Below are 26,373 nucleotides of genomic sequence, written 5' to 3'. Positions count from 1 at the left end.
ATCTCCACCCGCCCCACTTATACCATTCCAGCCACCCTCACCTATTCAGCTAGATTTAGACTCTGCAAAGTCCTGGGAACTGTGAAGAGGTGGGGAGATACGACAGAAGAGGTGACATACAGTAACATAGACTAATCCATGGTGCATCCTCTCCGTTTGTTATACTTTCGTTGTACTGTGCACCTTGTCAGAACCACCTTTACCCCCATGTCACCTCCCTTTACCTTTCCTTCCAGCCCCTACTTGTCTCGCTTTGGCCCTTCTTAAGCCTTGATTAGTTCTCACAATAACAGCAATTTGTAAAAGCCTACCGCCTATTTCCAGAGTTTGGTTCTTGGAGGATCTCTTGCTCTGTTTTAACTCTGGGACTGAGAGAGTTTGAATAGCTTGAGTTTTGTCAACCAAGGAATGAAGGCTCTGGTCCCACATTTGAGTTCTTTTCTGAGTGGTCCCCTGGACTTCAAAGACCTTTGCTTGAGAGCCTGGGTAAGCATCCAGAATTGGGCACTTAAGTGAGGAAAAAAATGGAGCATAAAGAATTTTGAAGACCAGTTGGTCCAGAATGCAACTTAAAAGGCCTGTTTTTTAGTTTATGCTGACTTTGTGCTGCCTGGGACCAACAGAAGCCCAAGGGTGCTGGGTAAAGAAAAGGAAAGGGCTGGCTCCTGAATACAGACATTGTGTTCACTTCAAGTATGAGCTCTGGGGGGTGGGCTACCTCTCACTAACCTGGGGGTGATGGTTTGGGTTGAAAAGAACTTTGGAACTTCTGGATGAAAGGAGTAGATGGTACATTTAAATATAATTCGTCTTCAAAGGCTGGAGCTCTGTTGGGGAGAACATTTATTTCAATAATTAGGCACTTGCTTAATATTGCAGCTGTGGATTGAAAATAATGTTTTCTGCCTCGTGGAAAGTTATGGGTTCCGCCCCTATTTTTTTCCAAGTCTCTTTTGAAAGATAGTACATTTGTTTTACCCTTCCCAATTCTCCCACAAGCTCAACTGCTTTGTCAAAATTTCTTTGTCTTCCCCTTATAAAAGCAGAGGTAATTATGGGGAACAATAGCTAAAAACGCCCTAGCTTTGACTGTCAAAATTCTAGAAAATGTTTGCTACACCCTGCATTTAAAAAATAAAGGCAACTGAGTGCCATAACAGCAAAGGACAAACAGTGCCCATTTAGTGTCAATATGGTCATAACTGTCATCATCATCATCATCATGACTCTTGCTGGTAACTTACCTACTAAGGGTCCTTAAGTCTTTTGTCATACCATGCTATTCTTCGGGTATTGATCTATCAGGCTATATTTTTTTCCTATAACTTAGCAAAATGTCCTTGGAATGTCTGACTCTTTGCAAATCTTTGTTTTTTAAGATTTATTTATTTACTATATATACAGTGTTCTGCCTGCATGTATCCCTGCAGGCCAGAATAGGGTACCAGATCTCATTACAGATGATTGTGAGCCACCATGTGGTTGCTGGGAATCGAACTCAGGACCTCTGGAAGAGCAGCAAGTGCTCTTAACCTCTGAGCCATCTCTCCAGACCTGTAAATCTTTATATAGAAATTTTACCTGAGTGCAGTAGCACACATCTCTAATTTCAGCACTTGGGAGATAAAGGCAGACGGATCGGGAGTTAAAGCTCAGCCTTAGCTACACAGCAAGTTCAAGGCCAGTGAGGACTGGATGAGAACCTTTCTCAAGGAGCAAGGAAGGAAACTTTACTATGGCCATGCATTTTATAGATGTTATTGCCCAGTTTATTTTTAAAATGTATTGTTATTTATTTTAATTAAATAAAATTATATTATTTTCTTCTCTTCAGCCCATCCCATCCATGTCCCCTCCCTACAATCCCCTATGTCTTCTCTCTATATATGTATGTATACATAAATATATATAATAAATGCAGCCTACTAAGTTTGTTTTTGTTGTTTGTATGTATATGGATTCGAGGTTGACCACTTTGCCTGCCCCAGGGATGAGCCCTCTGATTGATTATCCAATATTTCTCAGGTTCTTTTAACATATTACTAGATGAAGATATAGTTTAGGGATGGAGCATTTATCTAGCCTAAGCAAAGCCTTACATTCAGTGCCCAGTTCTGAAGAACCAAGTGTGTACCATAAGGTGCCTAAAGACAAAGACTGTATCTCTATGTCATTCATTTGTCATTATCAATGTCTGAGGGATAGCCACGTGACTGAGTCAGAGAATGTGTTAAATGACTGCTCAATAAAGTAGTATGGATGAGTTGTCGTGAAAACACACATTTAGCATTAATAATTAGGTCAAGGCACATTCCTCTGTTCTCCCATGGAATATAGCTAGGGACTTCAGAGCAGGAGGAATGGCATGGAATCATCATCTGTCTGAAATGTGGAGCTATGAAGCCAGCAACCTAGAAATGCCAATGGCAGCAGACAAAGAAGGTCTAAGAGAAGCCCCATTTTTCCCTAAAAGACCTGGAAAGGGGCATCTTAGCCAGACAATGACCTCTCTACTCCAGCTGAATGTCATAGGGAAAAACTTACCCCACTCATCCTTTATGGTCAAGAGCCTAACCAGGAGCCTAGACTTTTATAGTCTCAGCTGTACCATAGTGTCCCTAAAAAGCTTGCCTTCCACGCTAAGGTGAGGTCAGAGAAAACTGAATAGTGAGCTAGAAACTCCTCCTCTTTCAGCAGTAACAAGACCTACTCCTCCCCTACAGTGTTACAGAAGACCCTGTAGAAAGTGTGGACTTCCACCTTTGCCAAACTATAACCTCTGATCACACCTCCACTGGTTTCTGACAAGGTACCAAGGTAGTATCAATGAAGGCCAAGCAAAACATTAGGACCTTTACCATCACTTGTAATGTCAATTGAAGTCACACAGGAAACAAGGACCCCTGTCCTTCTCAGAAAATTACCAGAAGAAGTCTAGTGGTGATGTTGAAATGTGGCCTCCCAGCAATAACAAGGCACCTTTCTTCCCCAAAGTGTCTAGCAATGGCAGCTGAGAAGAGAACATGGACTTCTGTCCCCATTTGGCAGTAATGGGATGGTATTTGACTGGCAAGTTGTCAAAGCAGGCCTGCTAAAAACAGACGATCTTAATAAGATCCTGAGACTCATCATATCCAAAAATGTCCAGGATAAAACAGAAAATCATTTGCCACACTAAGGACAGAAAAATGTTGCCTTTAGTGGAAAAACAACCGTTGACTGGCAATACTAAGATGACACAAAAGTGGGGCTTATCTGGCAAGGATGTTAAAGCACCTATTATAAAAAGTACTTAACAAGCCATAATAATAACTCTTAAAAGAAATATATAAAATAGAAACCTTAACCACAAAACAATAGAAATTTCTAGAATTGAAGAATATAATGGCCAAAATCAAATAAGTTTTACTGGATGGACTCCATAGCAGAATAAAGAGAACAGAGGAAGGAGTCAGTGAACTTGAAAGTAGAACAATGCAAGTTATCCATCATGATCAACAGACAGAAATGAATTAGAAAAAACAAGAAGAGCAGAGCCCTAGGAGCCTATGAACCTATGACAAAAGATCTAACATTCTTGTCACCAGATAATTCCCAAGAGAGGGGGAGGAGTGGGAAGAAAAGTGCTACTGAGAAAGACACTCAAAAAATGTCTTAAATTTTCCCAAAATGCAGCAAAAAGACATAAATCCATAGTTTCAAAAAGATGAGGAAATTCCAAAGAGGATAAACTCCAAGCAATCCATGCTAAGAGACATTATAAGCAAACTTCTTAAAACTAAACACACACACATTTATATAAACTTCCAGTGGTGGCGCACACCTTTAATCCCAGCACTTGAGAGGCAGAGGCAGATGAATCTCAGTGAGTTCGAGGCCAGTTTGGTCTACAGAGTTAGTTCCAGGACAGTCAGGATTGTTACCCAGAGAAACCCTATCTCTAAAAACCAAAAAGTGGGCGATGGGAAAAGAAAGAAGAGAAAACATGAGATGTTTTGTTGGGAGGTGAGAAAGCCCTGAGAAGGACCAATGAAGTCCTGAGTGAATGTGTATTGTTGACATGAGGATAGCCATGTCAAGGACCAATGCCTCAATCCCATGGGAAAGGCAAAGCTATCCCAGTATGGGTGAGGCTCAGTGGGATGGCATAGACTTCCTCAGGTCTGAGTGAGAGTGTTTACAACTAGTCTGCAAAAACTAGCAACTGCAGCTTCCTCCTCCCAGATTCTTACAGCCTGAGACTGCTCACCTACTGAGACCTCCTACCCAAAATAACTCTTTCCTGCTGTGCTGAACATAATAAACAGGATGAGGTTCCAGGATGCTGCCAACAGTTGGTGTCCTCCATCAGAGTGCACATGCCCACCTGAGTCCAGCTTTTCTGTACATAAATCTCTGTGTTCTTTCTCCCTTTCCTCACCATCCTAATCAGGTCAAGGCATCAACCTGGGGTGTGGGGGTTATGATGAGTGTGAGTCAGACATAGCTGAACCATCAGAAACTCGCATCAGTCAGACAAGGGACCACTCCCTAGAGAAGTGTACAAATAAAGGCAAAGAAAAGACTAAAAATAGAGGGCAGAGGGAGCACAATTGTAAGCATCATTGTAAAACATGGAGAAGTAGTATCTAGAGACAGGGAGTTACATGTTTTCTCTGAAATTTTATGTTAGTAATTTCAAGGAGATTTTAAGGAGCTACTGAAGTAACGTGAACGTGTGGTAGCTTCATCATTTTAGATGAGGTTTCTTGAAGAATGGGCAGTAAATTTGGCTGCTTGAGAGGAAATGGGAGGAAATGGGAGGAATGGATCTATGACCAAAGGACTCGGTGCATTCCCAATTTCTGTTTGGGCTTGTGGAGTCCTGTAGGTGATTCCATAGACCCCTGTGGTTTCCTCACAGGAGGTTTTTCTGTGAAATTGGATCCCTGAGGAGTGCAGCTTCTAGACATTGCCTCTTGGGCTATGAAGGGGCTGGCAACCAATTACATTAGTCTTTGCAAGTTTGCCAACTAATTAACATAGCCGCCTTAAGGGTAAGAAGAAAATTGCTCAATAAGGAGGGGGAAAAACCTTGTTACTAAGATTCACACTACCTCACATTGTTCTATTGGAGTCCAAAGTCCGTGTGTATACTTGGGATGGGTACTGATCTGCTGCCCAAGGCTCAATAGATTCCCTAGGCCTCTTCACTGACACCCAGATTCAGGGGGGTCTTGATCAGTCTCATGCTGGCTTCCCAGGCTAATGCCTGGTATTCAAGAGTTAACCTTTGTCTGGTCAGCTGTTTCTGGGGGTTAAACCAACCCAGTCTTAATCCCTTTGATCATCAGTCCTCCCTCTCTGTTACTGGCTTTCTTGAGTTCAGCTCAGTACTTAACCAAGGGAGTCCGCCTCTTCTTCGATCAGCCACTAAATAAAGTTTGTTTCCCAGACTCTCTGGCCATAGGATTGTAGGCTGGCACTCCCCAGATCTATGTCTAAAATCCATATATGAGAGAGTACATGCCATGTTTCTCTTTTTGTGACTGGGTTACCTCACTCTTGGGAAAGGGTCTAGGCCCTGCCCTATATGAAATGACACACTATGGACACCCCCATGGAGGGCCTCACCCTCCCTGGAGAAATGAGGGGATAACGGGGGGGGAGGGCACGGGAGGAAGGGAGGGAATGGGAGAGGGACCTGGAACTGACTTGTGAAGCAACCTTGATTCTTATCTAAATTTAAACTGGAAAATAAATTTTTAAAAAATGTGAAAAAAAATAAATAAAATAAAAAGAAGACTATCCTAATCTGAAAAAAAAAAAGATTCACACTACCAGGAAGAATCATGCCTAGATTTTGTGGCCTGACTCCTTCCAGACCTCAGCTGTGGTGCCCTTGGTTGTGGCCTGGTAGTGAATGCCCTTTTGGGTGGGGATTCCTTGGCTGGAACATGTAGACCACTGCCTTGGTGGGCTGGGCAGCTGCTGGTAGTTGCTTGCTATGGCCCAGTTCTTAAAAGCAGCCCTGAGAGAGGAGCATTGCAAGGGGAAGATCTTGCTGGTTTTCAATTTTTTTCCAGTTTTTGAGCTCGAATAACCCCAGGGCAAGAGGCCACATGCTTTGTTTCTCTCTCCTCAGTAGGGTGTCAAACATTGCAGTGAACCACCCCTGAACTAACTGAAGACCCATCATGAGCATCTAAGAAATAGAAAATGGGGAGGTATGAGGAGCAGAGGGAATCACTGAGTGAATTTGTGTATTGTTGACTTGGACACAGTCAAGTGGAGGACCAATGCCTCTTTCCCATGAGAATGGCAAAGTTTTTATCACCTGTGAGTGAGGCTCAGAGACATGGCAAAGCCTTCCTTGGGTTTGAATATGAATGTGAACCATGTGCTGCAAGTACTAGTATTTACAAATGGTTGATCACTGTGTACAAAAAAACGAGCAACTGCAGCCCCCTCTTTGTCAGAATGGAGTCGTGCGAGGAGTATTCTGAGTGCTTGTTAGAAAACTCCAAGTCTTGTTTTTTTTAAAGATTTATTTATTTATTACACATACACCAGATTGAATTGTAGATGGTTGTCAGCCACCATGTGGTTGCTGGGAATTGAACGCAAGACCTCTGGAAGAGCAGTCAGTGCTTTTAACCTCTGAGCCACCTCTCCAGCCCCAGAAAACTACAAGTCATGTGACCTCAGTTTCTTCAAAACACACAATTGTTCTTCAAATATGTTTTTGTGTTCCTCCCAGGTATAGCAGGTAGGAGTGATTTTACTTTAGCTGTTGTTATTCTGAGCTGTCTTGACTGTTTTCTGTAAATCAACTCTTACTTCAATTTTTTTGAGTTTCTAAATGTTAGATTAATTTTTACAACTATGTCAAATAAAGTGTAAGCTTTCTTGGACTACACAAAAGGTATTTTATGAGCCTAGTTATCAGTTTTCATTATACTGTAGATATTCAGAAGCTCAGTTGTAGAATGTCTGTAAGATGACCTGCTACCTTGAATACTTTTTTCCTCTTTCATAATACAACTGAGATATTTTTAAATAGGGCTAGAACAAAATATATATGTATCCAAAGTAAAACCTCATATTGGTACACCTTGATTTCCTGCCCTGCCACTTTTAGTGCCAGGAACTGAATCTAGGGCCTCATACATGCTCTTTCCACTGAGCCTCTGCCCCCTTTAAGAAACAATGTAAGATTTAGAGATATATTTTACATGTGGCAAAATTCACACTTTAATGTGCTCAATTTTTACGTGCTTACATATAGTAACACACATAACACACTACCACTGAACTTGTTACAAAAATTCCTTCTCAGGGTGAAACATAAGTAATGTCTACCCCTTCTCCTAAGTTCCTAATGACAAATCAAGACACAGTCCTACCAAAATTCACTCTGGGGAACCAACGAGTTTATTGGGCTTCCTTACAGAGCATAGGTGAGGGGTTACTTACAGAGGTGTGGGCATACCTTCCCCAACAGGAAAAGCCTTACCCAGCAGGGATGAGAACTTTTCTACAACCACATAGATGGAGCCACCATCTAGTCCTCTCCTCATTTATTTTTTCCTCTTCCTGGCCATGGGCAATTAAGGCAGCATTTCGTACAACAGGTAGTAGGAAGCAGGACAGGGGAATCTCATGACGTTCTCTGCTCCTCTCTGCTGGGATGATCTTTTGCAAGGAAATGCGACTGAATGCCCCAAGATGGTGGTTGCTTCACTCAGAGAACAGTCACACACAACAAACATACACTCTCAAAAAAGTACCACCACTAACACTCCAAAATGTTTCCCCGTGCCCCATCTAATAAATCTCACCTTCATCCCCTCTTTATTTTTTATCACCATAATTTCTCCTTTTCTGGAATTTCCTGAGTAGGGTCACTTGAGTTTGTCTTCTTTCACTAAGCACAACACCTTTGAGAATGATCCAAGCTGCTGTGTATCTCACTAGTTTATACTGTTTGTGGGTGTGCTCTATTTTGCTGTATTTATATGTATGCATTTCTTTATTCATTTACCAGTATATTTGAATTGTTGCCAGGTTTCAGCAATTATGAAAAGAAGCTTCTATAATTATTGAGAACTAGGATTGTTGGATTGTTAGGAGTTTTGCTTCACCCACCTTGGTAGTGCTAGACATCAAACCCAGGACATGGTACATGCTAGGCAATGACTACTATCTCTGAGTTGGACCCTCATCCCTAGGTATAGGGTTTTGTATAGACATAAATATTAAGAGTAAGATTTCAGTGGGCTATCTTAAGTGCATGACTAACTTCACAAGAAATTGTCAAGCTGTTTTCCAAAGTGAATGTACAATTTTACATTCCCACCAGCAGAGTATGAGATTTCCAGCTCCTCTGCATCCTTCCAGCACTAGGTATTACCATTTCTTAAGTGGTCTTCTTAGTAGATGTTTAAGGGATGGTTCATTATGATGTTTCCTGTGTATTTCTTTGGTTGGTTTTGGTGTTCTGAGACAAGGTCTTACCATGTGTCCCAGACTGGCTTTGAATCCTTAATCTTCCTGCCCTAATCTTTCAACTTCTAGGATTACAGGTATGTGCCAGTCAATTCCGGACTTTCATTGTAGTTTTAATATACACTTACCAAATGATTAAAGATATTTATCAACTTCTTGAGTGCTTAATTGATATTCATTTTGTGTGTATGTGCATGATGCATGTTTAAGTCTTTTGTCTGTTTTAAATTGATATATTTGCATTCTTGTTGAGTTGTGATGATCAACTCAGACTTGTGTGCTGGATCTATCTTTTGCCAGACATATATGTTGCAAATATTTCCTAGTCCATTACCTGCATTTTCATTTTCATAACTTTTAATATTTATTTTGCATATGTGCAATGTGCGTATGCATGTTTGTGTGTGAGGTCATGCAGAGGTCTCTGTGCTCACCTTGCTTGAGGCAGGTCTCTCTTAATGTTTGTGGCTATGCTGCATACTCCAAGATAACTGGCTCAGGAGCTTCAGGGAGTCCTGCTGTCCCCACCTCCCATCTCATTGTAGGAGTACTAGAATTACAGGCGCATGACACAATGTCCAGTTTTTAACGTGGATTCTGGGAATCCAAGTCATCAGGCTTGTGAAGCAAATGTTTTTCCTGGCTGAGCCATCTCTCTGGACCTTATAACTATTTTTTTTCTTAAAGCACGGAAGTTTTAAACCGAATGTGGTGATGCAAATCTGTAATCCCATGTTGCTAATTTTCCTTCCCTTTTCCTAAGGTTCCACTAACAAACTGAAGTACGGGTTCACCAAAGTTTACCCTGGTGGAACAGTAAGTTTACTAGGCTCACTTCGGAGAAGTAGCTGAGGGATTAGACATGAGCATAGGCCACACTGGAAGGGTGCACTCAGCAGGGATGCAGGCTGCCCAGTGGCTATGTAGATAAAAACTGCCTCCTTTTGACATCTCCCACTTACATTCTCTAGCCCTCCCCCAAGGGTAATCAGGGCGGAATTGTAGACAACTGGTTGAGAGAGGTGGCTAGTTTCAGGCCAGCCTGAGCTACATCAGTCCTTGGTTATTTGTTTTAAGCAGAAATTTTAAGTTTTGATAAAGTCTAGCACATCAGTATTTCACTCACGGGTCATATTTCATATGAACATTCTATGAGATCTTTCTTTAAAGAAAAATGAAAATGATTTTCCCTATATTTTCTCCTGGAAAATACTTTTTTTTGTTTTGATTTTCGAGGCAGGGTTTCTCCAAGGCTTTTGGAAGCTGTCCTAGAACTAGCTCTTGCAGACCAGGCTGGCCTCGAACTCACAGAGATCCGTTTGCCTCTGCCCCCCGAGTGCTGGGATTAAAGGCGTGCGCCACCAACACCCGGCCTGGAAAATACTTTTACATTTAAGTCTATGGGCAGAGTTTCATTGAATATATATATATATATATGTGAATATATATATATATTATAGCTCTTCACATTTCCAAAGCTCTCTTCTACATATGATTACATCTTATTATTTTATTTGAAAACAGTTTGAGGGCTGAGCTGGTGCTGTGACTGAGAAGTATGACACTTCCCCCAGCACGTATGAATCCTTGGGTTCTGTCCCCAACACTGCCAAGGGGAAGGGGCCTTTGATGAAAGCTCAGGAATTTTAATTCCCACTCCACACAGGAGAAATTAGATTAGCAAAGCAGTGTGTGACTCCCCAAGGTCCCACATATCATAGTGGGTGAAACTGAAATGAATGTCCAGATCCCCTGTGGCCTGGGCCAGGATTTTTGAAGCAAGGCAGCTAGAACTTAGAACAGCAGCCTAGCAAAGTGAAGATGGTTCCTGAGAACAGCTTATTTGGCGCTAAAGGTAGGAGGCACAGGCAGGCACCAGCAGTGGAGTGGCCTTTCCCTCTGGCCCACTTGGGATTGTTCACTTGGAAGGAGAAAGAAACTGGCCCAGCGTCTTTGCTAGGTGGCACTCATTGGATGCTTTTTGATGATGATGATGAAGTCTTGGAATGAGTTCAGAGAAGGACTCTGAAAATAATTACAGAGTTACAAAAGTAAATTAAAGCTGAAAAGAAAAGCTTAAAGGAACTAAGATTATTTAACCTAGAAGAGAGTGGCTCAAGATGAAACCCGATAACAGCTTTTAAACAAACAGAAAACTTGGGCTCTCCTTCTGAGGGCCGAGCAAGGGGAAATGGGTTGGAAGAATGTGAGTAAAAGGGCACTGTTCCTCCTTGGTCAAGATTGTTACAGATATGATGCGACGCCTCTAGGAATAAGATAATCTCATTGTGAGTTTGGAGGTTAGAGATTTGCCAGACATGGGCTTTGGAGATGGATTTCAGCAGGTAGGTTCTATGATCGTCTTGCATAGAGTCCCTGGAAACCTTCAGATGGCCCCTGAATCTGTTCTATATCCTAATACAATTCCAGGAAGCATTTTTGCCTGTGATCTTCCCTGGTCATTAATCTTCACATTTAGATTTTTATTCTAAGGACTGAAACAAGCCTGACTCAATCCTAAAGGTTACCCTAACCCTCCTCACGCCTGAATCCAAGCACCTCAGTTCCTAAAACTACATATCTGGCCTAGCATTCCTGCCTTCTGTTACAGAATTGACTAGTCCAAATCCAGCACCTGCTTTTCAATCCTGTTTCATAGCTCACCTGTGTTTGCAAATCACTCTGAATATCAGTGTCACCTTGGAAAGGCCGGGGAAGAACTAAGGCGGAGGCAGCGGCAGCACTAGACATCACAGTAACCTCCAGGGTCTCTGTGCTTCTTTTCTCTACAGCATGGGTTGCAGCCCTGGCCATGGGCATGATCTTCTTCTGTTCACCCATTGTGAGCATATTCACTGACCGTTTGGGCTGCCGGATCACAGCCACCACCGGGGCCGCTGTTGCTTTCATTGGCCTCCATACCAGCTCCTTCACCAGGTAAGGCCTGCGCTTGCTGGCTTCTTTTCCAAGGGTGAGAACTGACTTCTTTCTTGGGCTTTAGCTAGGAACACTATTCTCATTGTAGGTGACTCTGGCCGTATAGAACCCTCAAAGATCTTGCTCCCAGGACTCAGGCAGGATCCAGTGTAAATCACTTTATGCGGAGTCTGAAGGATACATTTGCAAGGAATATCCACCCCTCAAAAGACCCAAAGCTCCAAAATATTGTGAAGATCCTAAGCCTGGTAGTTCATAGAGCAGGCTCAAGTCCCACTTTGACCACTGACTAGCTATGGAGTAATTGATGCGCATCCTTCTCCTATCTGGGCCTCACTTTCTAAATCTTTAAGAGATCACATGGTTTCTTCTGATCTCTCCAAGCTCCCCTCTAATGTGGCACACCTTGCCTTTCCTGCCAGAAGGGAGCTACTTAAGTGAACTAATGTGAAGACCTAGCATTCCCAAATGAATCTTCAGCTGAAAAACAGGTAATCTGAGCACACAGCTAGTTACCATGTCTGGCCCTTTTCTGAGTGCCTCTGGCTCCAAAAAGATGGGTGGATGAGACAGATAGGAATTCCTGTGTCTTGGGCATGGAAAAGATGTTTAGTAACATTCCCCACTGAGTGCAGGTTCAAACCCCAGCAACCCAACTGAAACTCAAATCCTAGATTTGTTGGTCCCACTGATAGAACTTGGTAAAGCTAGATGAGAAGGCTACACATACATTTCTGCCTTCTTTCTTGTTAGTCCTGCACAAGCATGTATACAGAGAAGGGGAGAATAAAGACCCCATCCTACAGCAAGAAAAATGTGAGCTTCCTAAACAAATCTGTGGACCTTCTGCAAGTTGTGGTACCTCATACTTCCAGTCTGCCTAGGTTGATGTAGGAGAATGATGGCCTGGAGACACGAATATGACCACAGTGACATGTCTGGAATGGAGACTGAGCCAACTTTAAAGAGACTTGCTTTCTGAGTATGACTCCCCAGAGAAAGCCATGGCTCTCTGGGCTTAAGTTTCCATACACAGTGGAGAATGAGACTCATGCTCTGCTTCAGCTAGGCCCCATGGGAGTGAGCCAACTGTCTTAATGACTTGAGCATTTCCGGCTGCCCAGACTACCCTGCAGCAGAGCTTAGATTTGGCGTGCAGTGGTGTGTTGCTTCCAACCCATCCAACTGGGACAAGGGAGAAGGGGAACCATATCCTGCCTGGAACCTTCTCAGCCCTCCCAAGGCAGAAGCTCTAAACTTTCTGAGGACCCTTCTGGTGGTCGGCCTCATTTGCCCCACCCCCAGCAAGCTGGTACTGGATTCTTGTGGGGATGAGCTAGGCCTCTGAAGTATCTCTAGGCTCAATGCTACATAACAGAGGCTTGTTTCTTGAGGCAGAGCACAGCAAAGTGTAAACAAATTAGCAACATAAGGATCTCATTTCCCTTGCAGCCCACATGGGCTGCGGCACAGGAGGGAAATGTACTTAGATGTGGTGTTTTCTCCTGGCATTCTTATCTCAGCCCACTGGAGGAGGCATTTTTCTCTTGAGCCCACGTCCCCCTGTTCTGTTTGCTCTTTCTGTAAGAACATTTTCAGAGCCAAGAAACTCTCTGGATGGTTTCACGTCCAGGGAGAACAACATGATTCTGCTTGTGGCTAGAACTTCAAGTCACCATCGTATTGTCTCACATCAGAGCTCTGAGTCCTTCTGCGTGATTGCAACAGGGTGGAGCACAGGCAGCCTTGATGGACCTTTGGAAGACCCAACTCAAGAGTCTTCCATCCTGGATCCCAGTTAGACATATTCACTACACAGCGCCCTGAAGAATCCACACAAGACCCCTTTCCTCAAGACTAGCTCCACTCCCAGCCCAGCCAATCCAATAGGATACCTAGAATCTAATGAGAGAAGACCCCAAGGAGTCTGACGGAGGAGAAGCAGTTAGCTTAGCTACAAGTTCAAAGTGGAGACAACCCCCTATATACTAAACTTAACCCCCTGCTTGTGTCCAGTGAATATGAGCAGATGGGAGGCAACAGTGAGGATAATTTTCTTGGAATCAAGGCACCACTGACAGTGCAGCATAAATCCAGTTCTTCAGTAGAAAATCTGGGTCTATGTGTGGAGAACAAGAAAGCACTGGTTAATTTAATGGCCAGATAAGAACTGTTGCAAAACATATGGAAGCATCCAAAACTAATCACTAGGTTGTGCCAGTATTGTGTGAGGGTAGATGGCCAGCCAGGCTGACCTGCCCATGGCCTTTCACCTGCTAACACTTGACCTTCTCTTTCAGAGGCTTGTGGCAGAGCAGGGCCTAAGAGTTTTAGCAAGGATCTGTCTTCCTCGGTCAGGTCCATAACTTGAGGCTTGACTTCTCTGTCAATCAAGCAGACTACTTACTCTAAAGGAACTAATCCATATCATATGCAGCAACAGAGACAGAATTCTGGAAAGTAATGGGACTTCTTAACTCACAGTCCCTATATCCATCTCCTGGGGCTTGAGATAAAAGGCTTGGGCTATCTGGACTTTGGGCAAGGATGCAGAGAAGGGAAGTTCTCCTGAGATAATTATCCAGTCTGAAACATTAAGGGCCCTGAGAATAAAGCCACACCAAAGAACCCTTCCAAGACCAGAATCTTGGATCTGTGCAGGCCTTTGTTGTTACTTGGATAAAACTTTGATCCCCCAGTCTACTCAGTGTCTAGGTAGGAAGAAAGCCAAAACTACTTTCCCCTCACCTAACCTCTGCAAAGGCCAGTTCTGGTTTTCTTTTTTTTTTTTTCCTAATCCTCTTTCATAGGATGCTATAATCACACAGATCTGGATTAAAGTCCAAGCCTTTTTTTTTTTTAGACAGAGTTTTGCAGTGTAGCCCAGGCTAACTCCTGATATTCTTGTCTTAGCCTCCTGAGTTCTGGGATTATAGGTATGTGCCACTACATGTGTTCCAAGGCAAAACTTTTTTTAAGTGTCTGGACAAGGCAAACTTTATTCTTGATCAAGAGGGTGTACTTGGAAGAGCTGGTACATATTAAAAGAATATGTTATAAGCTTGGTTTTTAGTCTAACTTGGGTGGCAACTATGTCTTTTCCCCATTGGCTGGGTTCTGACCTCACAGTTACTCCATTGGCTAGTCTTAAAAAATTGAAGGCTGCTGGGCATGGTGGTGCATACCTTTAATCCCTGCAGTTGAGAGACAGAGGCAGGCAGGTCTCTGAGTTCGAGGCCAGCCTTGTCTATAGAGTTCTAGGACAGCCAAGGCTACACAGGAGAGAGAGAGAGAGAGAGAGAGAGAGAGAGAGAGAGAGAGAGAGAGAGAGAGAGAGAGAGAGAGAGAGAGAGAGAGAAGTGAAGGACAAGCATATTTTTTATCTAGAGTTCCTTTAAGAAAATTACCTCTCAGGAACTCTGCATCCCCATTTGCAAAGTGAGGTCCAGAAGTTCCCTAGCTGCTCTGCAGCTTGGTGTGGTAAATAGGGCTGTGGGTAAAGGTGAAGGAATAGATGTCTCCAAGGACAAACAAGGGAGGCAGGCAAATTGCTATCAGGCTACTGAGAACAGCTCTTGGTGTTTCTCCCACAGCTCCCTAAGCCTGCGCTACTTCACCTACGGGATCCTCTTTGGTTGTGGCTGCTCCTTCGCCTTTCAACCATCACTCGTCATCCTGGGTCACTACTTCCAACGTCGCCTAGGTCTAGCCAATGGTGTGGTGTCTGCAGGAAGTAGCATCTTCTCCATGTCGTTCCCCTTACTCATAAAAATGCTGGGGGATAAAATCAAGCTGGCCCAAACCTTCCAGGTGCTGAGTACCTTCATGTTTATCCTTACGCTGCTCTCACTCACCTACCGACCCCTCCTGCCCAGCTCCCAGGACACCCCAAGCAAGAGAGGTCCCCACACCCTGCGACAACGTGTTCTGGCCCAGTTCAGGAAGTACTTCAACATGCGTGTGTTCCGCCAACGCACCTACCGCATCTGGGCCTTTGGGATCGCTGCTGCTGCCCTCGGCTACTTCGTCCCCTATGTACACCTGGTGAGGAAGAAGCTGACCTCAACCCACCTGGAACCCAAAGGGTGGGGGTGGAGGACATTGAAGGGGCAGAGTTTAGGAAAAAGAAATAAAACAGTCAAGCATGGTAGCTCAGGCCTATAGTCTCAGCACTTGGGACACTGAGGTAGAAGGATTGTTGTGAGTTTGATGAGAGCCTAGGCTACTCAGCAAGACTCTGTCTCAAAACAAATAAACAAGAAAGGAACAAAGACTAGAGAAACAACAGAGTGATTGGCAACTGGCAGAGAAGTAAAGAGCACGGGTTCAAAGACAGCCTCAGTGGGAAATGAGGGTAGTTCCTTAGGCCAAGGCCCATGATCCACGACTTCTCCCATGAGAAAAGTTCAGATAGAAACCAGGCCTGGAGGTGCAGGCCTGAAATCCCAGCTACTTGGGAGGCTGATAAGAGAATTGCAAGTCCAAGGCCTGTCTGGACTACAGTATGAATTCAATCCAGTCTGGAAAACTATCAAGAGTGTGTCTCATAATTCAAACAAAAGTAAAAGGAGGGTTACAGAAGCAAATCAGTGGTGAAGTCCTTGCCTAGCATGCACAGGGCCCTGGCTTTAATCCCTAAGGACTGGAAACAAAACGTTTCATTGGATAGATGGGTTCGGAAGGGTAAGCATCACTGGAATGGGAGGCTCAGATGACCCAAGGCATGATTTGTATAAAGACTTTTCAGGAGAATGTCAGTCTCTGTGGTCAAATGATTTTGTTTAGGAAATAGCATGTATGAAAACTCCCTAGATCAGTAATATGTAGTAATCTCTTGACTATAGTGACAAACCCTGCAGTTTAAAAGCCCATTCAGCTCTGTTTAACCAGCACCCACCAGACTTTCTCACCCACAGAACTGTTGACTATAGAGCAGCTGTTATTCTACAAACTGTGAGGTTTTGTGTGCATGTGTGTGCGCACTAGGGATGGGACTCAGGGTCTTGTCCCTATTAAGCATGAGCTATATCCCCTGCCTGTAGACCTTGTATTTCCTAAAGCATACTTTGAAAGAGTTGCCTGGATGATGATGGACCTTAATCTCCTAGTAACGTGATAGTTCGGTCTGTCAATGTATGGGGATATCATAGAAGAAAACCTAGATTTTCTAAGTAGTTTGTCCTGTCAGGGCTTAGAAGACTTGGAAGTACCTAGCCCTGTCAACTGTTTCTCAATAGTCCAAATTCCAGAGAGTCTAGGTTAAGTAGCCTTTGTAATTGCTAGAAGCAGCCATGGAGCTTTTCCTGGGGCTAGGGGATACAGGGAGGTGCTACTCCATTCGGAGACTCTTGTCCTGGTCCAGGGAAGTGAGTAGTAGAAAATCTTGGATATTCCTGCATTTAACCAGTCAGTTCCTCTTTCTCCTCCTGTTCTGGGGGTCCTGGTGTTATGCTTTTCAGACGAAATATGTGGAAGACGAATTCAAGGAAATCAAGGAGACCTGGGTGCTCTTGGTGTGTATCGGGGCTACCTCAGGCCTTGGACGTCTTGTGTCAGGCCACATCAGCGACTCCATTCCTGGACTTAAGAAGATATACTTGCAGGTGAGTGTCCCCTTGTCCACAGCCTTGGCTCTGGGATAGGATATAGGGTGAGCCACTGCAGGTCTCTGGGCCCCAACTTTGCACATGATAGATACTTAGATTCTCGGAGCCTTAGTTCCCCTGCTTTTAAAGACAGTCATCCTTGTTCTCCCTGCTTCACTACAATGGAGTAAATATCAGTGAGAACTGTGGATGTGGAACCTTGCAGAACATATAACAAGTAGTTTTGTATTAATAATAGCCCAAAAAAATGAAAATGAAAATCTCAGGCCCCAAGTAAGGTTTTGTTTAATTGCTTCCCTATACTATCTTGAAGCATCCTATAACCTAGTGCTTCTCTCTTCTAGGCCAGGCCCAGGTCCATCACCTCTCACATTTCCAGTGCTACTTCATTAGCATCAGGCACTAGCTCTGAAATGCCATCCCTGGCAGAGATGGGCAGATCTATGTGAGTTCAAGGCCAGTTTGATCTACTTAGCAAGTCCCAGGACAGCCAGGACTATGTAGAAATTCCCTTTCTCAAACAAGCAAACAAACAAACAAACCTGAAATTCCATCCTACCAATGAACACCAAAATCATGCCAGCGAAGGCCAAAGCTCACTCCTTCTCTCTGGCCTTCGCTGTCCTTATTTGTACAGTGAGAATAATTCTCCCCTTTCCTATCTTATCATAAAGGTGAGCATCAAAACAAATAGAGAGGTGGCCTGGTTTAGTCCTTCTGACAGTGATGTAGGTTTCCTCACACTGTGGCAGCGACCGACCACTCAGGTAGTCTGGTGATCCTTTTTGTGTGACCTGGATTCTGTTTGGTTTGAATACAGGTAGTTCATTGTCTACCTAGCAGTAGTACTACCTTCCTGGCCCAGCTCATGCTTCTGATCCTACAACCAGACTTGCCAGGTAGTACCACACACTGTAAAGCCCTGTGGAAGAGTAACAGCAGCCACAGAACACAAGTGATCACGAATTCTCCACCAGAAAGAGGTTGAGTTTGGACTTGCTTCTAGGCCCTGACCATTTGTAGTGGGGATTCCATGGTCTTTGGCAGTGCCAAATGAGTTCCTAAATGCCATCGGGTGTCATGGATAAGGATATGAAGCCAGTGACTGCTTCCCTGGAGTTATGGAGTTCCCTTGTAGTGCAGCCAGGCCAACCTAGCACCACACGGAAGGAAACTGAGAGACCGGCTTCTTCCACAAAAGTGGCAGAGCTAAGCTGCCGCACCACATACTTCTCATCCTATTGTCCTGGTTTGCTCTCTGCTGATAGGATAAACACCATGCATAACCAAAAGCAATTTGAGGAGGAACGGGTTTATTTTGTTCTAGAGCTTGCAGTCCACCATGGTCAGAAGTCAGGGCAGAAACTGAAATAGAGGCCGTGGAGGGGTGCTGCTTACTGGCTTGCTTTCCCATGGCTTGCTCAGCCTGCTTTCTTATAGAACCCAGAACCATCTGCCCAGAGCTGACACCACACACAGTGGGCTGGACCCTTCCACATTCGATCAATCAATAAAATATTCCATAGGCAGCAGGGCAGTGGTGGCACATGCCTTTAATCCCAGCACTTGAGAGGCAGAGGCAGGCATCCCAGCACCTGAGAGGCAGAGGCAGGCTGATCTCTAATTTTGAGGTCAGCCTGGTCTACAAAGTGAGTTCCAGAACAGCCAGGACTATTGTATAGCGAAACCCTGTCTTGAAACCACGCTCCCCCCCAAAAACAAGTCCCATGAGTTTGCCTAAAAGACAATCTGATGGGAGCATTTTCTTAATTAAGGTTCCCTCTTCTTTAGATAACCCTGGCTTGTGCCAAGTTGATTTAAAAAAAAAACTAACCAGCACACCTAACTTTCTCTAAGTGATGGATAACAGGCCCAAGTCTCAGAGATAAGTGAACTGCCCAAAGTCAAGCCAGGAGCTTGTGACTGGGATAAACAAATTATGAAATGTTTAATTCTTGTGCAATTATCAGCAAGTGCTTTATCTGAGGGGCTTTTGTATAGGCGTATATGTGCTCTTCCATCCCCTTCCACATGTCCCCCACCATGGACCTTCCCCGCCAGTATTAGCAGCTTCGAGATGCCAGAGAGTTCAGAAAATGAGAACATGCTGGCACTGAGCCAGAACTTTCTTTTGCATCGAGGCAGCAGCCCCTGCCTGGTGCTACGGCTCACACGCATCTCTCACACAGTTCCCAGCAGAGAGACAGGGCCTAGGCTGCTTTTGCTTTCTTTTGTGCAGCTGGAGCTCCACAGGACATGGAGGCACAGCTACTTAGAGGCTGAGCTATAACCCAGGACTTCTGCTGATTTCCCCCACTTTCCTTCCTCATACTCGACCCAGTTTCACCACTTAGAATAATATAACATTAGAACATAGCTGAGACATCTTCATTACCCGAGGGTTTGGGGCTGAGGTGGGTGTGCTTCAGACAGTAAACTACTTTCTTTCCTTGTAAGCATAGGGACCTGAGTGTGATCATCAGAAATCAGAACCCATGTTTTTAAAACCTTGGTAATAACAAAAGAGGGGACAGCAAGATGGCTCAGTGGGTAAAGGTGCCTGCCGTACAAGCTCAGCAACCTGAGTTCAATCCTCAGAGCCAACACAAAAGTGGAAGGAGAGAACCAACTCTACAAAATTGTCCTCTGACCTCCACATGCGCTCTCTCTCTCTCTCTCTCTCTCTCTCTCTCTCTCTCTCTCTCTCTCTCTCTCTCACACACACACACACACACACACACACACACACACACACACAGTGATGCTCACTTGCAATTCCAGCACTGGGGAGGGAGAGATAGCAGGATCTCTGGGGCTTGACAGACAGCCAACCTAGCCTAATTGGTGAGCTTGAGGGACTCTTTCTCAAAAGAAGTAGACAGCCTTCCTGAAGCTGACACTTGGAGTTGTCTTCTGGACCCCCACATGTGTGTCTACATGTACACCTGTATCTGGGCCCACAAATGTACACACACACACACACACACACACACACACACACTTTTTCTGAAAGAAAATTGAGTATTTTAGGACCAAGGCACAAGACAATGAATGAGCTTCTTTCTTTTCAGTTTTTGTTTGTTTGGTTGGTTTTGGGGTTTTGTTTTTGTTTTTTTGTTTTTTGTTTTTGACAGTTTCTCTGTGTAGCCCTGGCTGTCTTGGAACTTACTCTGTAGACAGGGCTGGCCTTGAACTCACAGAGAGTCACCTGTCTCTCCATCCTGAGTGCTGGGATTAAAGGCATGCACCACCAGCTTCTTAAGCTTTTCAAGATGCTCTCTCACAGGGACTGGCGGCCTCCTTTGCTCTCAAGGTCAACTGAAGAAGTTAGGCATGGGTAAGGAAAGGAGGGAACATAGCTTCGGATTCTCAGGAGCCACCCTGTAGACCCTGTAGTTCCCTAACAGTTGTTAAAGCCAACAGACATGTCAGGAATCTAGCTCCCGAATAGTCCGTTAGAATGGAAATAGAAACAACCTGCCAAATGACCTCATTTGAGACCATTTTTGAAGCCTGCGTTCCAGTTTGAGGAGGGAGTATAAATTTCCGAGCTTTGACAAGGCCTCGTGGAGCCTAAGAGTTAGATACAACAGTTGGCAATTTCAGATGATTAAGATCAGTTAATGGGGTCCTTTGTGGTATATGATACTAACTCTTACTGCCATGATCAGCTTGATTGATAGGTGGGTCTGATTTGAGATCACGGTTGATGTGAACCTCCTCCAGGAGAAGCTGTGGTGGCTCAGTTCTTATTACTAGCCTCTATGTAACTGCCTCAAAATGGCCTAGACCAAGTTCAAAGCCTCCCATCAAGACATTCTAAGATTAAGATGGCATTATCTTCTCCAGAAAACAGCTCCTAACCTAACAAAATCTCTGTCAGCAACAACACAGAAAATCTTAGGGCATGAAACAGATTTGACTCGTGTTTCTTCTATGTGTTCCTGGGTATGTTTTCCTATCTTTTGCAAAAGATAGCTTCTCCTGGAGGAGGTTCACATCAACCGTGATCTCAACCTGAGAGAACCTCCCAATGGTCTCTCTCAGGAACAGGTATTTCCTAAATTCTATCCCAACAAAGATGGACATTGGCTCCTTCTGCATTTTAACAAGCTGCACTTTGCATCGAAACCCCTATCTAAGCTTCATGCAAGCCTTCCCTTCCTCCTCTCTTCCTCCTCCCATGCCTTCCTTGATCTGAGAACACCAACATAGCTTGATCCCAGATCCTGTCTCAGGATCAGAAAGCAGAAATCATGACTCCTCCCTTTGTTTAGAATACCTCGCAAAGACCAACTTCTTTGACTATGGGCAAGGCAATGTCCTCCCTCGAAAATGTTTTAATCCTGCTAGATTCAGATACATAGGGGCTCTCTTAAAGGCCAAACCCTTCAGTGCAGGACTTAGACAGCGCTTGAGTCAACATACTCCAACTGCTCTCTCTGCTGACATCCCACATAGTCCCATTTTATAGATGATAGAAACGAAGGCCTAAGAAAAGAAATGTGATTTCAGGTTCTTGTTTCTCTAGGTCCTCTCATTCCTGCTCCTGGGCCTGATGTCCATGATGATCCCCCTGTGCCAGGACTTCTGGGGCCTTATCGTTGTTTGCCTCTTCCTGGGCCTGTGTGACGGTTTCTTCATCACCATTATGGCTCCAATTGCATTTGAGCTGGTGGGACCCATGCAGGCTTCACAGGCCATTGGCTACCTCCTGGGAATGATGGCCCTGCCGATGATTGCTGGGCCTCCCATTGCAGGTAAGGCTGATCCCTGAGGAAGGTGTGAGTCCGGTTTTCTTTGGGAGGGCGCTAGCTCTTTGGAGTACCTCTGCTTGGGACCTCTTTCCCCCTACTTTTCTGTATAAACATTTTTGTTAGAGTGCATGAAACCCCTGACTGAAGAGATTAAACAGTACATGGACATGGGCTGTATATGTTTCACTAGCATTTCATTGTAGACAATATGGCTCCTTCTAGAGGGTAGAGAGAAAAGTAAAGTTAGCCTTCTCCATCACTGTGCGGCCTAGGCTGACCTGGTAGAGTAAGCTGGCCTGAAATTCTTCATCTTCCTGCCTCAGGCACCCAAGTGCTGATACTTTTTCAGGTATGCACATCACACTGACTTTGGTCCAAATTTCTCTTTAGTCTCTCCACAGTGAAATGATTAATGTCAAGGTAGTCGAATCAAGGAAGTGATAAAAGAGAAAGTTGGCCCCAGCTTTCATAAAACTATAGACACCCTTCACTTCCTACTCTTCCTCTACTGGCTTTGGAACTGAACCCACAGTAGCGATTTAATTAAGGAAATACACCAGGACTGGGAAAATGATGCTGTGACATTTCCACATCCAAATTTCTCCCTCCACCCTCCCAGAAGAGCATAGTGAGTCCTAAAGGAGCACAAGAAGCCAGAAACCCAGTGAAGAGAGAAAGAACTTCAGCTCCTTTTCAGGGATTTACTGCGAGCAGCAGCTCATTTGTTCACTTACCGGCCTTGTTAAATGAGCTAATTCAAAACTCACTCCTTGAACACCAATTATGTGCAAGGCATTGTGCGAGCACCGTGTGATAGTGGCAAATCTTTCACTCAAGGCTCTTGCGCAGTGGGAACATTTTCTACTAGGAAAGGAGCCTCTACCCACCCAAAGAGAGCCAGAGAATTCACAGTTCTGTCCACTTTGCTTATTGCCTGAGTAAGCAAAAGGACAAGGGTCTTCTAGGCTTTCTTCGGTAGTATTTCTGTACTCATCTTCATGATGCAGTACTTCCTATTAGCTTCTACAGTAACTTCTCAGGTCAAACACACTCATGGTATGGGCATCTGGAACTGGAAAAAGATACACACATCAGCTCATCTTCCTCCTAGTGCAACTGAGACTTCCCAGAAAAGGCCAACGGGGGGCCTGTAAAGTGCTTGCCATGCAAGCCTCCTGATCTGAGGTTTATCCCTGGGATATATGTAAAAATGGAAAGAGAGACGGCTCCACAAAGTTATCCTCCAACTTCTGCATGATCACCAAGTAATGCATGTGCCCACACGCACGTCATACACACACAGTAATGATAAATAAATGTAAAATTAAACAGGAATTCAGCTGAATTGCTCCCCAAGAACAATATCTGGGTGGGAGGGGGGCTGGGGACGTCCACCACGAACCATTCTCTTGGTCCTTTGAACTCAATTCCTTTGTAACTCCAGCCCTAGGAGTGACTGAAAGGTGGCTGGTAGCTTAATGAAAGACAAACACAGGAACTTTAAAAGAAGTTTCATTAGCGCCTTTACTAATGAATATTCACCTCAGGGGCATTTAGTCTTGAAGCTGAGGGAGCTCCTGAATCAGGGCAGCACAGGCCAACACTCTTGATTGGCACTGGGCTGGCTCCCAGAAGGGGCAAGAGAGTGCCTCTGGGTGTCAGGGAAAGGCTGAACTAAGCTCATGTCTCTTGACCCTTTCAGGCCTCCTCCGAAACTGCTTTGGTGACTATCATGTGGCCTTCTACTTTGCGGGTGTACCCCCTATCATTGGGGCTGTCATCCTCTTCTTTGTCCCTCTGATGCATCAAAGGATGTTCAAGAAAGAGCAAAGAGATTCCAGCAAGGATAAGATGTTATCCCAGGATCCCGATCCCAATGGAGAACTGCTGCCAGGCTCCCCAGCTCCTGAAGAGCCCATTTAATGCCTCTGTCCTGCCATTGTGTGCTCCTCCCCACCCCACCCCTCCACCTCACCCTGCTCAGCATTTACATTTTCGCCACCAGCACACTTGTTCCCAAACCTGTGCACACAGCATTTCAGCCACCTGACCATCTCCTCTGAGCCAACGCTCTCAGTGTTCCAAACTCATTAACCAAATTCTCCCTATGAATGCCTTGAAACTTGCCAGGCCCTTCTCCCAGGATCTGGGAAAACATAGGATCACCCTCTGGCCTTTGGATCCTCTCCATATACTTTCTAGGTCCCTGGGGGGGAAGGGGGAACCTCTGGCCCCAGCCTGTTAGTTACCCACTACAATCAACTGCCAAAGGTGCTACTATGTCCCCAGAACCCAGTGGGAGAGACCCAAGCCTCTGCTGAGGAATTTGTTGCCATCCATCCTTGGGAACCATGTGGGGGTCATGGGAAGGAAGGCCAAAAGAGACAAGGACCTTGTTTTGCATCAGTGCTCCGAAGGGCTCTGTGGCACCCCATGATATGGTTGGTTAACTATCTGCTTCCCTTTTCCCTTCTTTTCATTTCCTCTCTACTGCCTCCTGTTCATTTGCTTCCCCCTATTTCTTACTGCTGTCATAGATACATAGGTGCTTGAAGAAAGGAGGGACCCAGAGCTTGGGCCAATCAGCTTCATTTTGGCCCAGATCATCCCTAACACTAACACTAATCCTGCTCACCTCAGGCAGAGCTACATCTCATTTTTGGGCTCAAACTGATACAATTATGGACTGGAAGAGCAAGTATCGCATAGGGAAGGGATCTTAAAGACTCCATAGTTCCATGTACCACTCATCAATTTTGACATTAACCAAGAGGCCTTCCCAGTTTCCCATCCTTGTAGCCACCTGTCGAATGTGAAGAAAGTCCTTTCATCTCATCAGACACCGGAGGAGCCATGGCAGGGTCCTGGCAGGATGGGGGAGGGGTGCTGCGGTTAACAACTTGGTGAAGGACCAACTCCTCCATCTCTCACTTTCATAACAGGTCAATATTTCCACCTGGGCCAGGCCAGGAAATGAACTGATCCAGAAAAGAAAAAGAAAAAAATCCTCATTGTGTACCTTGATCCCCAAAAGACATAGGCAGCAACTGCACACAGGGTTGGACAATTTCTTTTAAGGGGAAGCCACCCTAGCCTTTACCACCCAGTCTGTCCACCATTCTGGGCACCCTGGGCCACTCTGCCGAGTGGGCATTACAGGTGCCAGAAAAAGTAGGCTCTGGACCACCGTCATCCCTTTGAAGTTGGTGCCAGATACTTCCCTACACCCAGGCTCTGGGCAACAGTCTTACTACAGAGCATTCCAAGTGCCCCTGGCCGGAGGCAAAGGGCACTGCCAGCCTTGTCCAGTTGCACAGTTCACCTCATTAGGAGCTCAGCTTCTCTCTTCCCTGTCTTTGTGTGCGCCTCTCTCCTCTCTAGGCCTTTGTTTATTGTGTTCCTGTACCCAACCTTTCATCATCTTTTGCCAGGCACCCCTGGCTGTTACTTGGACCCAACAATAACTTGCCACCCCAAGCCAGGGTCATCCCAAGGCCAGGAGGATGAGGTTGCTCTGAGGGGCTCCAAAGAATACAATGGTCCCCACACATGAGATTTTCCGTTACTAACAGGCAGCTGGGGCATAGTTGGCCTCTGATGTTTCATTCAAGGCCAAAGTCCTGAGCCCCCCTCCGCTGGTCCCAGTCCAGCTCTTATCAACTCCCCAAAGGAAAACCCATTGGTTCTTGGCTCTGAGGACAGGAAGGGGTGGAGTTACTGTCCTGTCAGCTCAAGCATCTGTGGAACAGGAGAAGCTGGGCCCCAGGAGCCCTGCGACTCCCAAGAGAGGCCATTGAAAGTACGAGAGCAACAGTGCCTCTGCGTCCATTCCTCCTTGCCCCACCCCTCCAGGCCACTTGGGGAGGGGGCAGTGAGTGTGCAGGGGCTCCTTCATTGTTCACGGCTAGATAGCTCTTAAGGATCAGGCTGCCACTCACTTCTCTCCAGATGAAGGAAAGACACAGGTCCCAGATCTGCCCATTCGGGTGTCACCTAGCGTTGGCAGGGCGTCCATTTCCTTTTCTCACGCATGTGTGTGTGCACGTGTGGGCTTGTGTGCTTTCTGAAAGACTGTTGTACGGCCCAAGCATCACAGTATTACTGTTTAGAGTAGGAAGCAACCTCTTCGGCACCACAGTTAAAACTAAAGGAACGAACAAAACTTCAGAGCTTGAGACCTGGGACATTTAAATCCTCACGGGGTTTGGAACAAAATAAACAGATCTAAACGTTTGGTTTGAGTATGTATGTTGCCTACAAGGGGGTCGTCGTTTTAACCTAGTTAACAGCAGGAGAGTTGGCTTCGCAATTGAAGCCTCATTCCAAACAGTATTTCTGCCTGGTTCTCTGCACTCCGGGGAAAGCTGACAGTGGAAGAGAGGAACTGGGGGAAAACTGTTTCAGACTGAAATGGTAACTGCACTCTTTAACGGGAAACGTGGTTATTTCACAAATAAGGACATAATTACTGGCTGAGTTAGAATGGAGGCCCTGTCAAGGCTAGGCCACCACCTCGATAGAAAAGTGCCACACAGCAAATACAGTGAAACCCCATCTGTCTTCTTATTTTATTGCTGGGGTACTTA

At 45.1% G+C, this 26,373-nt stretch overlaps 1 protein-coding gene across 1 annotated transcript in view; it reads left to right on the top strand.

Annotated features, from left to right (window-relative positions):
* Positions 1–26,020, top strand: part of Slc16a2 (solute carrier family 16 member 2) — a 112,846-nt gene extending 86,826 nt beyond the window's left edge. The window contains exons 2-6 of the mRNA XM_005086543.4: positions 11,280–11,424; positions 15,018–15,468; positions 16,884–17,027; positions 21,562–21,790; positions 23,490–26,020. Coding sequence (XP_005086600.1) covers positions 11,280–11,424; positions 15,018–15,468; positions 16,884–17,027; positions 21,562–21,790; positions 23,490–23,710 — 1,190 coding nt within the window. The 3' untranslated portion in view covers positions 23,711–26,020. The remainder of the gene's footprint in view (positions 1–11,279; positions 11,425–15,017; positions 15,469–16,883; positions 17,028–21,561; positions 21,791–23,489) is intronic.
* The last annotated feature ends 353 nt before the right edge of the window (positions 26,021–26,373 follow it).

Source organism: Mesocricetus auratus, unplaced genomic scaffold (genome assembly GCF_017639785.1).
Source record: "Mesocricetus auratus isolate SY011 unplaced genomic scaffold, BCM_Maur_2.0 Super-Scaffold_100003, whole genome shotgun sequence".
Lineage (NCBI taxonomy): Eukaryota > Metazoa > Chordata > Mammalia > Rodentia > Cricetidae > Mesocricetus > Mesocricetus auratus.
The sequence above is the reverse complement of the archived record's forward strand: the minus strand, read 5'-3'. Positions and strand labels throughout refer to the sequence as shown.